Source organism: Bison bison, unplaced genomic scaffold (genome assembly GCF_000754665.1).
Source record: "Bison bison bison isolate TAMUID 2011002044 unplaced genomic scaffold, Bison_UMD1.0 scf7180017864338, whole genome shotgun sequence".
In the NCBI taxonomy this organism is placed as follows: domain Eukaryota; kingdom Metazoa; phylum Chordata; class Mammalia; order Artiodactyla; family Bovidae; genus Bison; species Bison bison.
In genome coordinates this window covers 2,926,256-2,937,279 of record NW_011494910.1, presented here as the reverse complement: position 1 = coordinate 2,937,279, position 11,024 = coordinate 2,926,256, and the positions used below count along the sequence as shown (strand labels likewise).

Sequence of the window (11,024 nt, the reverse complement as noted above, 5' to 3'; positions counted from 1 at the left end):
TGCGTTGGAGAAGGAAATGGCAACACACTCCAGTGTTCTTGCCTGGAGAATCCCAGGGACAAGGGAGCCTGATGGGCTGCTGTCTATGGGGTCGCACAGAGTCGGACACGACTGAAGCGACTTAGTAGTAGTAGTAGTAGTATATTATAGAACTATAGTCACTATAATAGTAACTATCTTACAGGCTAAAATTTACATGCACACATATATAAAACTGTTCACAAACACTAATAATCACTATATACTTGTTAACTACTATTAAGTTCATATGAAATTTGAATGATAAAAAATATGTAAAGAGTTTGGAATAGCGCTCTGAATATCAGTGGTGGTTATTATCGCGAAAGAAAATTGTTGTAAGTCACAGATAAAATTCTACAGAAACATGGGAAGATTGCTCTTGCCTGCCAGGATCATGAAAGGCTCCTGGAAGAGGTGACATTGAGCTTGAGCACTGGAGAAGGAACAGGACTTCAACAAGCAAGAATGCACAAACCCAGCAGAGAGCAGCAAGCCACGACCGGGCCCTGAGCCTGGCTGAGAGGCTGAGCTGGACTTCGGGCCCCAGCACCTGGGGACAAGGGTCAAGTTGGGATGTGACACTGTGAGTTCTGGAGTAACCAGCCCAGCCAGACAGCAGGGGAGTGTGACACTTGGAAGAGATCTGGGCTGAGAGCCCCGAGACTAAGGTTCAGGTTCTGACTGAGCTTCCAGTTGAACCGGGTGCTCTGAGGCTCACGTCTTCACCTCCCCCGGGTTTGTTTTCTCACCTGTGAAATGGGAGTAATAAAACTTGGTGCACCTCTCAATTTTGCTATAATTATTCACCATGGCATCAGATCAGATCAGATCAGATCAGTCGCTCAGTCGTGTCTGATTCTTTGCAACCCCATGAATCGCAGCACGCCAGGCCTCCCTGTCCATCACCAACTCCCGGAGTTCATTGAGACTCACGTCCATCGAGTCAGTGATGCCATCCAGCCATCTCATCCTCTGAACCGTGGCATAGGAAGGTGAATTTATAAATCAGTATGTAAAACACAAAGTACAATTCCTCAAGACAAAGAAGAATGAGTGTATCATCTGCAGGGCTCTGGGGGCAATGCAGAGGAATAAACTATTTAACAAGGAGGCTTATGAAAATCCCCTAGTACAGCACCTGAGTCATAACGGTAGTTGAATGAATGATCTCTCTCATAACTGACTGATTGGCTAACTTACTCATTCATTAAATCAGCAAGCATTCCTGGAGTCTCCACTGCATGCCAGGCATTAGGCTTGGTGATGGGAGAGGGTGGTGAATAAGCAACTCAGGGAACTGGCAACCTGAAGACGTCCCTCTGCCCGATGCTAGAAGCTTCATCCTGCTGGCCCTCTTCTCCTTTCTTTCAAGAATGATTGCTGCTGGTCGTTTATTTTTGGGTGAGTTTAGGTTCCCAAGACACACATCCTTCCATTCTTCCATGAGAACGCCTCCTCTCTGCCCTCTGCTGGTGGGGAGTTGTAAGGGCTTTGCAGTAAATAGCAATAAAAACCACTCATTTCTGCTGCCTTCCATCACCCAAGAGAGGTACTAAATGCTTTAATATTTAAAGAGGAATGAATTTGTAATTAACACCTTAACTGTTATATCAGAGCCATTCTGGAGGTTTTCTATTTAAATGCAAATTGAGCCTTCCCGAAGGAAGCCTAATAAGTGATGAAAGTAGATGGTAAGAGATGAGGAAACGAGGAGGGAGGCACTGACTGTGCAGCTGTCTGTGGTGCTGTTGACCTGCTTCCTGCACGGACACTCCCCTCACCCAGAGACCAGGCTCTGAGCCTGAGCAGGGTCTGGGTCCCTGAAGCCAGAGTCTCATCCCCCTGTTCATGGGGAGGCCCAAGACAGCAGCCACGGGGGTGGGTTCTCACTGGGTGGTTGGAGTCATCTTAGCATCACGCTGGCCTGGGGATGATCCTGGCTTTGGAAGAAAAGTATTTTCAGACAGAACTGGGCTTGAATCTAGAATCCTCTTCTGATCAGCCATAAGAGCTTGGGTGGATTTCTGAAACCCTTTGAGCCTCCAGGCCTTCGTAATGTAAGCAGCTGTTAGTGCTTGCCCCTCTCAAGACTGCTGTAAAGAGGATGTGATAAACAGAGGAAATGCGCCTGCTAGACAGTAGGTGCCCAGCAAAGGTTAGTTTCCTTCCATTGCCACAAGATATTCCTGTGCCAGCTTAACATGTCAAGGGAAGCGAGAAGCAGGTGGTCAAGAAAGAGGTGGTATCCCTCAGTTTCCCTTTAAAGGGGCCTAAATGTGGGACAGCACAGAGACACTTTCTGTAAAGGACCGGGTAGTAAATATTTCATGCTTTGCGGGCCACGCGCTCTCTGTTGCAACTATTCCACTCCCCACTTCAGTGGGAAAGCAGCCACTACGACACATAAACGAGTGAGCGATGAGCGTGGCTGTATTCCAATCTAACCTTATTTATAGACGATGAAATGTGAATTTCACATAATTTTCATGTATCACAAAACATTTTCCTTTGGATTTTTTCCCCAACCATTTAAAAATGTAAAAACTGTTCTTAGATCACAATGCCCTACAAGAACAGGTGGAGCCCTGGATGTGGCCCAGGAGTCATGCTTGCTCAACACCCCCACGCACAGCCCCAGAGTGTCATGAGAGAACTTCACCTGTGATTCGGGAGAGTCTGCACTGAGACACCCCTCAGAACATGACTCCCGAGGCCGGGACACAGGATAGTGGCGTCATCCAAGGGAGAAAACAGCCCTCTGGACCAGGACCGTCGAACGCAAAAGGACTCACAGGACCCTGGTGATGGTCTCTGCCGGGGTGTCCACCCCAGGGTCAGGGCGCGAATAGAGGTGTCACTCAGTATACTTCCCTGGTGGTGTCCAGGGAGGACTGAGGACTCATGAGCACCGAGCAGGCGGCATCCTTGGTGACACGTGTTCTCGCCTCAACTGGGCAAGCGGTGCACGCTCCCTGGGCGCCTCAGCCCTCCCAGATGGCCTGGTTCACCCCGGCTCGGCCTGCGTCTCCCCTATGCTGGGTGCTCATCTCTATTCCTAAGCATGCACGCGCACAAAGCCCACTTGCAGCCAGCCTGTCACGCCTCTCCCTTCTCTCTTTCTCCAGCACAGAGGGAACGCAGGTCACCACGCCAGATGGCAACCTTGCTTCTGCAGCAGATTGCCGGTCTTCCATGGGAGGGAGGGTTAAAGCAGGGCACAGGGTGATGCCAGCTCTGCCGTGCCCACCCCACCCCCACGTGCCTCCGCCTGGTCCCTTCTCCAGAACCTCTGGGGAGGAGGGCGTGTGTGTGCGTTTGTGCGCTTGTGTGATGCGGAGCACAGAGGACAAGGGGAGGAGGTGAGGAGAGACAGTGCCAGAGGGAAACCACCCTCTTCTTCCATAACGGTCCCAACGAGGGTGGACAGACACTCTTTCCAGCTGGAGGATGAGCCGACCCTGCTTCTCGGGCACTCGTGGGAGATGGTGGACTCCCGGAGGTGGAGGTGAGAGTCACACACAGGCTGGAGAATGAGGCTGCTCAGCTAATAATAGAAGCTGCCCGAGGCCTGGCAAGAAGGGAGAGGCAAAAAATGCTAGGACCTCTGACGGTAGCTGCTCCCAGCTCCCAGCTCTCTAGAGGCCCTGGACTGAGTGCCATCTCCTGCCAGTCCAACCCATAGACCCCGGTCCTCGTCCTCCCAGCTCCATAAATAGCCCCAGAGCCTTCAATCCCATTGCACATCAGGTTCAGACAAAATCTGGGGTCCTAGGGAGGCAGGGAAGGAGAGTCAGGCCGTGGGAAGCCCTCCTCCTAATGTAAGCAGCGATGATCAACAGAAGAGCAGTAAGTGTGATTTGCTATGTGAGCCATACTCACCTCTGGGCCAGGCCCTGGCTGAAGACAAGACAACAGCCTCCAGCCTGAGCATTTGTCCTCTCATGAGACAGTTTCGCTGGGAAGTGGGGGCCCCTGCAGGAGGTGAGCAGGCGAGCCTTTTGTTGAGGAAGGCCTTATTCCTGGGACCCGACTGCATGTCCTCTGCCCTGCTCACTGAGAACCTGCCAGCCGGAGAGCCAGCACCCCCATCGGGGCCCCCAGTGCATACACACACACGTGCACGCCTGCGCCCACCCTGACAGGCAGGCCGGCCCATCTGCCAATCAATCTTCCTCGCCTATCTCCCAGCTGGAGCAGCGGGAATGGTGTGTAAATCATTCAGAGCCCTCTCTCAGCTCTGCCAGGACATGGAGCTCTTTTTAATTAAGAAGAATGGAGGACGCGGCTGGCTCTGGAAATGGCGATATTAACTTACTAATGGGCATTTAAAGAGCTGTGTTTGAGTGCTCCGTGGCTGCCTCCCCCAGCCGGCAGCCCCCAGCTCCTCTGCAGAGCCGCCCAGACCCCTGCAAAGGCCTTACTATCCTCCAGGTCAGCAAGGGTGTAGGATACGGCCGGCCCCATGCCCTGGCCTGGTGAGCTGGGATAAATGCTCCCATTTTTTTACTTTTAGAGGAGGCGCCAGAATCAGTGTGTCTTAAGCCCTGAGTCCTCTGCCTCCTGTTCCTGCAGCCTATGGAAAGGCAAGAGGCACCCCGGAAATGTCAGGATCCAAGAACACAGGCTTCTGGGTGGGTGCCCAAGGTCTACCAGGAGCCAGTCCTCAGCCGCAGCGGCAGCTCGCCCAGGTCCCCGGGTCCCTGGCTGAGCTGGGGAAACGAGGCTGGTGGCCACAACAGCTCCAGGGGAAGGTCCCTAGTACGGTCCCTTCTGGTGACAGAACCCTGGGGAGTGGGGAGCACCCATGAGAGCCAGGGAGGCCAGACCTCTGTACGGTTGCCCCACCCAGAAGAACGTGAGGATGTCCATTCTGGAACCTCCTGCTTTGTCACTCTGGTTAAACGATTATTTCTCTAGGGCTTCCCACCCTGCGTGCCCGCTGCGGAAGGACGCTCCAGCTGGGCCAGACCTCAGGCCACTGTCTACTTCCCTCCTCTCTCATTTTACAGACACCAGAATAGATGTGCTTGGTCCAGAGGTGCACAGCCTGGTTATGACAAGATGTGAGCTGGAACAGAGGTCTTTTGACTCTCAGCCCTGTGTCTTTCCTATTTCCAGTACCTCCCAGGGGAAGTGACACCATGGTCTCTCACCTCACCTCATGCTGGTATTTTAATTTTCTGATGCTCCCGGGGCAGGAAATTCTTCCTTTTTATAACCCAGATCCTCAGGCTTTATTACAAGCCCCATTTCCTCTTACAATTTCCTCAATAAACACAGAGAAGTAGCCGAGGTCTTTCTGAGAAGGCTCCTCTTCCTGCTGTCTTTTATCATCTGATGCTTTAAGGAGCAGAGGAATTTGTGCTCCCCAACTCTTCCTTCTAAATTGTGTATCTTGTGAGTCTGAAAATCAAGATGACCACCCTGCCAATGCCTTATCTGTGATCCACTTTCCAATGTCCTGGTTTTACCTAAATGGGCAGAGGTTGCTCCCAGGCAGACTGATGCGTGTATGGTGACCCCCGTTTCGTCCCTCTAGGCTCCAGGCTCTACTCTCTGTGCTGAGTGCCATGCTGCATGCCGCGCTCCGTGCACTGCGCTCTGTGCTATGGCAGGGTGCGGGTAGCGGAAGGAACGTGGCTGACTCCGCCCTCCAGTTGAGGCTGCATGGTCAGGAGGTGAGGCCCTCTCATTCGAGGCCATCCTAAGGGACCCCCGACTGCCACCCCAGAGGCTGGTGGTGTCGTGCGAACAGATGCGGATGATGGTTGTGACTGCTGCCCTGGTGCCGCCCTGGCTCCACTCAGGTCCACTCGAGCCCTGAATTCTTCCTCGGGGCTGGGCAGGAGGGGGCTCTAATGAGGCTTTTCCAAGTTGGGGAGGGATCGACCCTTCTCTTAGTCTGCTGTGGCCTCTGTCCTAATCGGATGAGTCATCCTCTTCCCTGGCTCCCTGAATCCAGCCCAAGCCTCAGATGAGGAATAAGAAGGTGATTATCTAAAGGAAGAGCACCAGCTGTTCTCCTGATCAGAATACTGTTCAGGCTGCAGTGGAAGAGATTCCAGTTAGCTAGGAGGAAATATCCTGTTCAAGACACAGACCCAGAAATGGCTGGATTTCTGGACAGGTGTGGGCTCTGGTAAGGTGCCTCCCTTGTGAGACTGGCGCCTGCTATTCAGGCTCTCTGGCCAGAAGTATGGAAACCTGCAAGGGGAAGAAAGCACACTGCTCTTTACAGAGGACCTGCTGCCTGCCCCAGAGGCACGCCTGGCGTCTCGTTCCGCACGTCGTGCTACAAGTAGTTTCCTTCTTCCCTTTCTCACGGATGAGGAGCTGAGATTCAGGACGTCAGGGACTCATTCAAGGTCACACAGCCGGGAGTGGGCGATCCAGGATTCAGCCCTGTCTGTCTGACTCCAAAGTCCACACACCTTCCCAAGGCCGCCTGCCTGCGGAGAGAGAACTGCACAGGGACAGAGACGGGCCCCAGGGGAATGCAGGCTGCCATCCCCCAGCATCACACCCGGGAGGGTAAACTGCGTTTCTGAAGACGGAGAAAGAAGCTACTGCAGCTCTTTAGAGCTACACAACTCTCCTTTCCCCACTCCCACCACAACTGTGTTCTGCACTCGGCACCCCACCAGCCCCCTGAGGCCCTGCACACACATACGTCACCACAGGATGCCTCGCTGGGACTCTGCCTGCTTTCCTGGGCAGAGACTGTCCCCTCACCAACACCCTCAGCTTCCCCACTACCTACCACAGAGTTCAGTGAAGGCCAGCCCCTGAATATCTAATAAACTCTATTGATGCTGAGTCAGACTGTGCAGTTTCTTGTATGTAAATTAGGCCTTAACAAACCCAAAACCTGGAGAAGGAAATGGCAACACGCTGCAGTATTCTTGCCTAGGAAATCCTAGGGACAGAGGAGCCTAGGAAATCCCATGGACAGAGGAGCCTAGGAAGTCCCATGGACAGAGGAGCCTAGGAAATCCCATGGACAGAGGAGCCTAGGAAATCCCATGGATGACCCCACAGTCCATGGGGCTGTAAAAACGTCAGACCTGACTCGGCAACTAAACAACACCCGAAAAGAGACTTCTTTAAAAATATACTTAATAAGTATTTCTGAGGCTAAATACCCCTTCAACCAATTTGACTCATGCATCAATATCACAATAATAAAGGCTCCTGAGTATCAAGGCTTCATGTTTAGAGACTTTCATGAACTTCCTCTCCCCATCTTCCTACCTTTCCAGTGCTACCTTATAACCAAGGCAAATACTCAAACAGTATCTAAAAATGAAGAGAAACCCAGACCAATGCAACACAAAGTCTGAAAGCAAGAAGGATTTAGGCTTCTAAATCCTTCCTCTAAAGAGGAAGACCTTCCTGACAGGTAATGTGGTTACTCACTGGAATGAGCTGGTGAGGAATCAAAGGGGATCACTGGACCCCCACCTCTGCTTGGCACTGCGTAAGTCCCCAGCCTGGTGCACTCAGCCCAGGCATGGAAACGGCAGGTGACTCAGGGAATCCTAAGTGGCGGTTGCTAGGTTACAAGCTTCCTCAGTGTGCATTCAGTGTAAGGACTAAAGGATGTCACCTGGCTGGGAGGAAGAGCTGTGGGGGAAGGAGCGGGGGCGATGCAGAGAGGCCAGGACTTCCAGAACAAGCAACGAGGCCGTGGCCTGGAAGGCATCCTGTCTTAGTACTTTTCCAAGGGTTTGACTCCCTGGATCCCACAGCCTTCAAAGAGCATTATGATTGCAGGACATGAACATTAGGTTAGAACTGTCCTATTCGGGGGGCTGACTCTGGTCCTTTCCCAGCTATGCTGCCTGGCCCAGACTGTATGGCAACGGGGAGAGGGTAGTCCCTGAAACCTCTGAGGGCCCCTGCTCCTTCCTTCACTGTAATTGGGCTGAAAGTGAGAGGAGAGAAGTTTGACGCCCTTAGTAATATACAATTCTTTCATTAGTGATTTAACTGGAATATAGTGAAAGGCACTGGATTTGGAGTTCACCAACTAGACCCACCCTGAACGGCTCACATGGTCATAAGTCAATTACTTCATTTCGCTAAGGCTCAGAGTCCTCGTCTTAAAAAGCAGACACTGATACCTAACTGACAACATTTCCTAGGGTTGTTTTCAAGATTATGGGGAAGCGGATGTGCAAGTTTATTTCAAGTTAGGCAAACATAAAGTAGTATGAGCTTTATATACCTGCTCACTGAGCTGTCCCAGCTGGGGTGGGTGGGGCCACAAGAAGCCTTGCCTCGCTGCTTTGGTAGAAGGCTCAGTGGGCAACAGAGGCTGAAAGTGGACCCACCCAACAAACCCCTTTGAGGAATATGTACGGCTTTCGATACTTCTGATCACCATGTCCAAATCTTGTGAAGACTGTTTAAGTTGATGGTTGAGGGTTTGTTCCCAGTTCCTCCGGGCAGATTGTGACCTCCAGGAAAAAGAGAAATGTTTGTTGCTTCCAGTGAAACTTCATTAATGCAGATCACATTTTTTTGAATTTATGCATTCTTATTAAATAAACAGAACATTACTTTTGGGGAGGGGGAAATATTCCCTTCCCCATCTTGAGTTCTTTCAGCTGGTCTAATAATTAAAAGGACACAAGATTATCAGCAGGGATAAAAAATTTAACTCACATATCCAGAGATCCCATAGAAATGGGACCCCCAAAGTGACCAGGGCAGGTTGTTTATATATCATTTTTAGACAAATAAACACTATTTGTGAAAATTTAACAAAGGAATTCATGCCTGGTGTAGCAGACTAATAAAATAACAAAATTTGTTTATACAAATTTCTTAGCCTTGAATTCCCTACCTCTGGTGGTGAGGTTGCTTTCTCTCCTCTTGGTTTGGGTAGGGTACTTTGACATGGAAGATTTATTTCCCACTTTCAGGGGTAAAGAAGGAGTTCAGAGTGTTTTTCAACATCAATTTTTTTCCCGCTGGCTGTTTCTTAAATAACTAACTTAAAACAGTCAATATGCCATTGTGGTATATCTTGGGGTGGCCTGCTCTGAGCCCCAGCACAACCGTCTTCTGAAAGGTTCTAGAGGTGCTTAATATGTAAGTACAGGGAACTCAAACTAGAAAGCAGTGGAATTTTTAAGCCAAGAACTCAAGATGTTAAGATGGGCCTATCGGGAGCTGTGACTTCTGTTTCTCACAGGAAGTCATTTCTCAGTGAGGGGCAAATTTCCTTTTTCTTGGTTTTGTTGACAGTAGTTGTAATAGTTACGGCATTAATGGCGATTTACCAGGCCCTTGCCGTGTGTCAGAAGCTGAACTGAACACTTTACAAATGTCTTCTCTTTTAATCTTTGCAAAAATCTACAGTGATGTATCTATACCATGGAATGCCACTCAGAAACAGAAAGTAGTGAACTGGTGATATATGCAGCGACTTGGATGAATCTCCTCAGAATTATGCTGGGAGCAAAAGGAAAGCCAGTCCCAATAATATTCTTTTTTTTGCAGGGGGTGCGGTGGTAGACCATCACTGTGGGATCTTAGTTCCCCAACCAAAGACTGAACCCCAGGACCCGGCAGTGAAAGTGCCAAGTCCTAACCACTGGACTGCCAGAGAATTCTGTACATAACATTCTTGAAATGACAGAAATATGGAAATGGAGAATAGATTAGTGGATGCCAGGGGTTGGAGAGATAGAGGCAAGAGGGAAGAATGTATGGGTATAAGAAGGCAACATGTACACCTGAAACTAACATTGTTGTTGCTGCTGCTAAGTCGCTTCAGTCGTGTTCAACTCTGTGCGACCCCGTAGACGGCAGCCCACCAGGCTCCCCCGTCCCTGGGATTCTCCAGGCAAGAACACTGGAGTGGGTTGCCATTTCCTTCTCCAATGCAGGAAAGTGAAAAGTGAAAGTGAAGTCGCTCAGTCGTGTCCGACTCTTAGCGACCCCATGACTGCAGCCCACCAGGCTCCTCTGTCCATGGGATTTTCCAGGCAAGAGTGCTGGAGTGGGGTGCCATTGCCTTCTCCGGAAACTAACATAGTGTAAATCAATTATAGCTCAACTTTTTTTTTAAAGAAGGCAACATGAAGAGTTCTTGTGGTGATGGGAATTTTCTGTATCTTGACTGATAACTTCCATATTCTGGTTAGTATATTATTATACTATACATTTTGCAAGATGTTACCATTGAGGGAAGTTGGGTAAAAGGTGTTATATCTTACAACCGCGAGGGAATCCACAATTTATCTCAAAATACAAAGTTTAATCTAAACAAAATAAGGAAACTGAAGTTCAGAGTAAGTAGTTAAATTCTTTTAGAGTCAGAATTTAAATCCAGGTCTGTCAGATTCCCAGGCCTGAGTGTTTCAAGACTTGGCTCTGTTCAGGAGAACTGCATAGGGGGACCCCAGAAGCCTGCAGTTCCTCACACCAGGCGGCTCACCGGCCTCAGGGGCACCTCTGTTACTGCAGACTGCTGGCCTGATAAGGCCATTGCCGGTCTTGAAAGAATTATTTGTCAAGCCCTGTGGGTTGGTGCTGGAGGGCCCAGATTTGGTACCCAGGTTTTCCCTTCCTAAGGTGTGTAAAGAAGGATGATGTGGAAGGAACCACTCACGTGTTTGCCCTTCCACTTCTGTCTCTGGCTGGCTGTGTGTCCGCCAAACTGTGCATTTGTCAGTTTCTCTGTGGATATGACCATTTCCGGGTGGACGGTGTGGTGGCGATGTGTAAATTATGCATGTGTGCACAGGTTAGCGCGTACATTGTTCGGATGCCCCTGTGTCAGGTCTGGGGGTGTCACACCCACATAACACGTTCCTATTAGGTTAAACCATCTGATAATACCTCCCCCATAGCAGAGCCCACTGTTGAGCCAGTCTGTCACGAACTGGGTCTGTGTATTGTAGATAAACTGGGTAATTGGACTCTCCGCCTCCTCACCCAAAACAAACACTCACAAACCGCCCACCCCGCCCTGGAGCGAGTCCCGGCCCGTC

At 50.2% G+C, this 11,024-nt stretch overlaps 1 protein-coding gene across 1 annotated transcript in view; it reads left to right on the top strand.

The window, feature by feature from the left end:
* The first annotated feature begins 5,162 nt into the window (after positions 1 to 5,162).
* KLHDC8A (kelch domain containing 8A) overlaps positions 5,163 to 11,024 on the top strand; it is a 12,096-nt gene continuing 6,234 nt past the window's right edge. The window contains exons 1-3 of the mRNA XM_010854259.1: positions 5,163 to 5,188; positions 5,561 to 5,699; positions 5,753 to 5,806. Of these exons, the coding sequence (XP_010852561.1) occupies positions 5,163 to 5,188; positions 5,561 to 5,699; positions 5,753 to 5,806 (219 nt within the window). The remainder of the gene's footprint in view (positions 5,189 to 5,560; positions 5,700 to 5,752; positions 5,807 to 11,024) is intronic.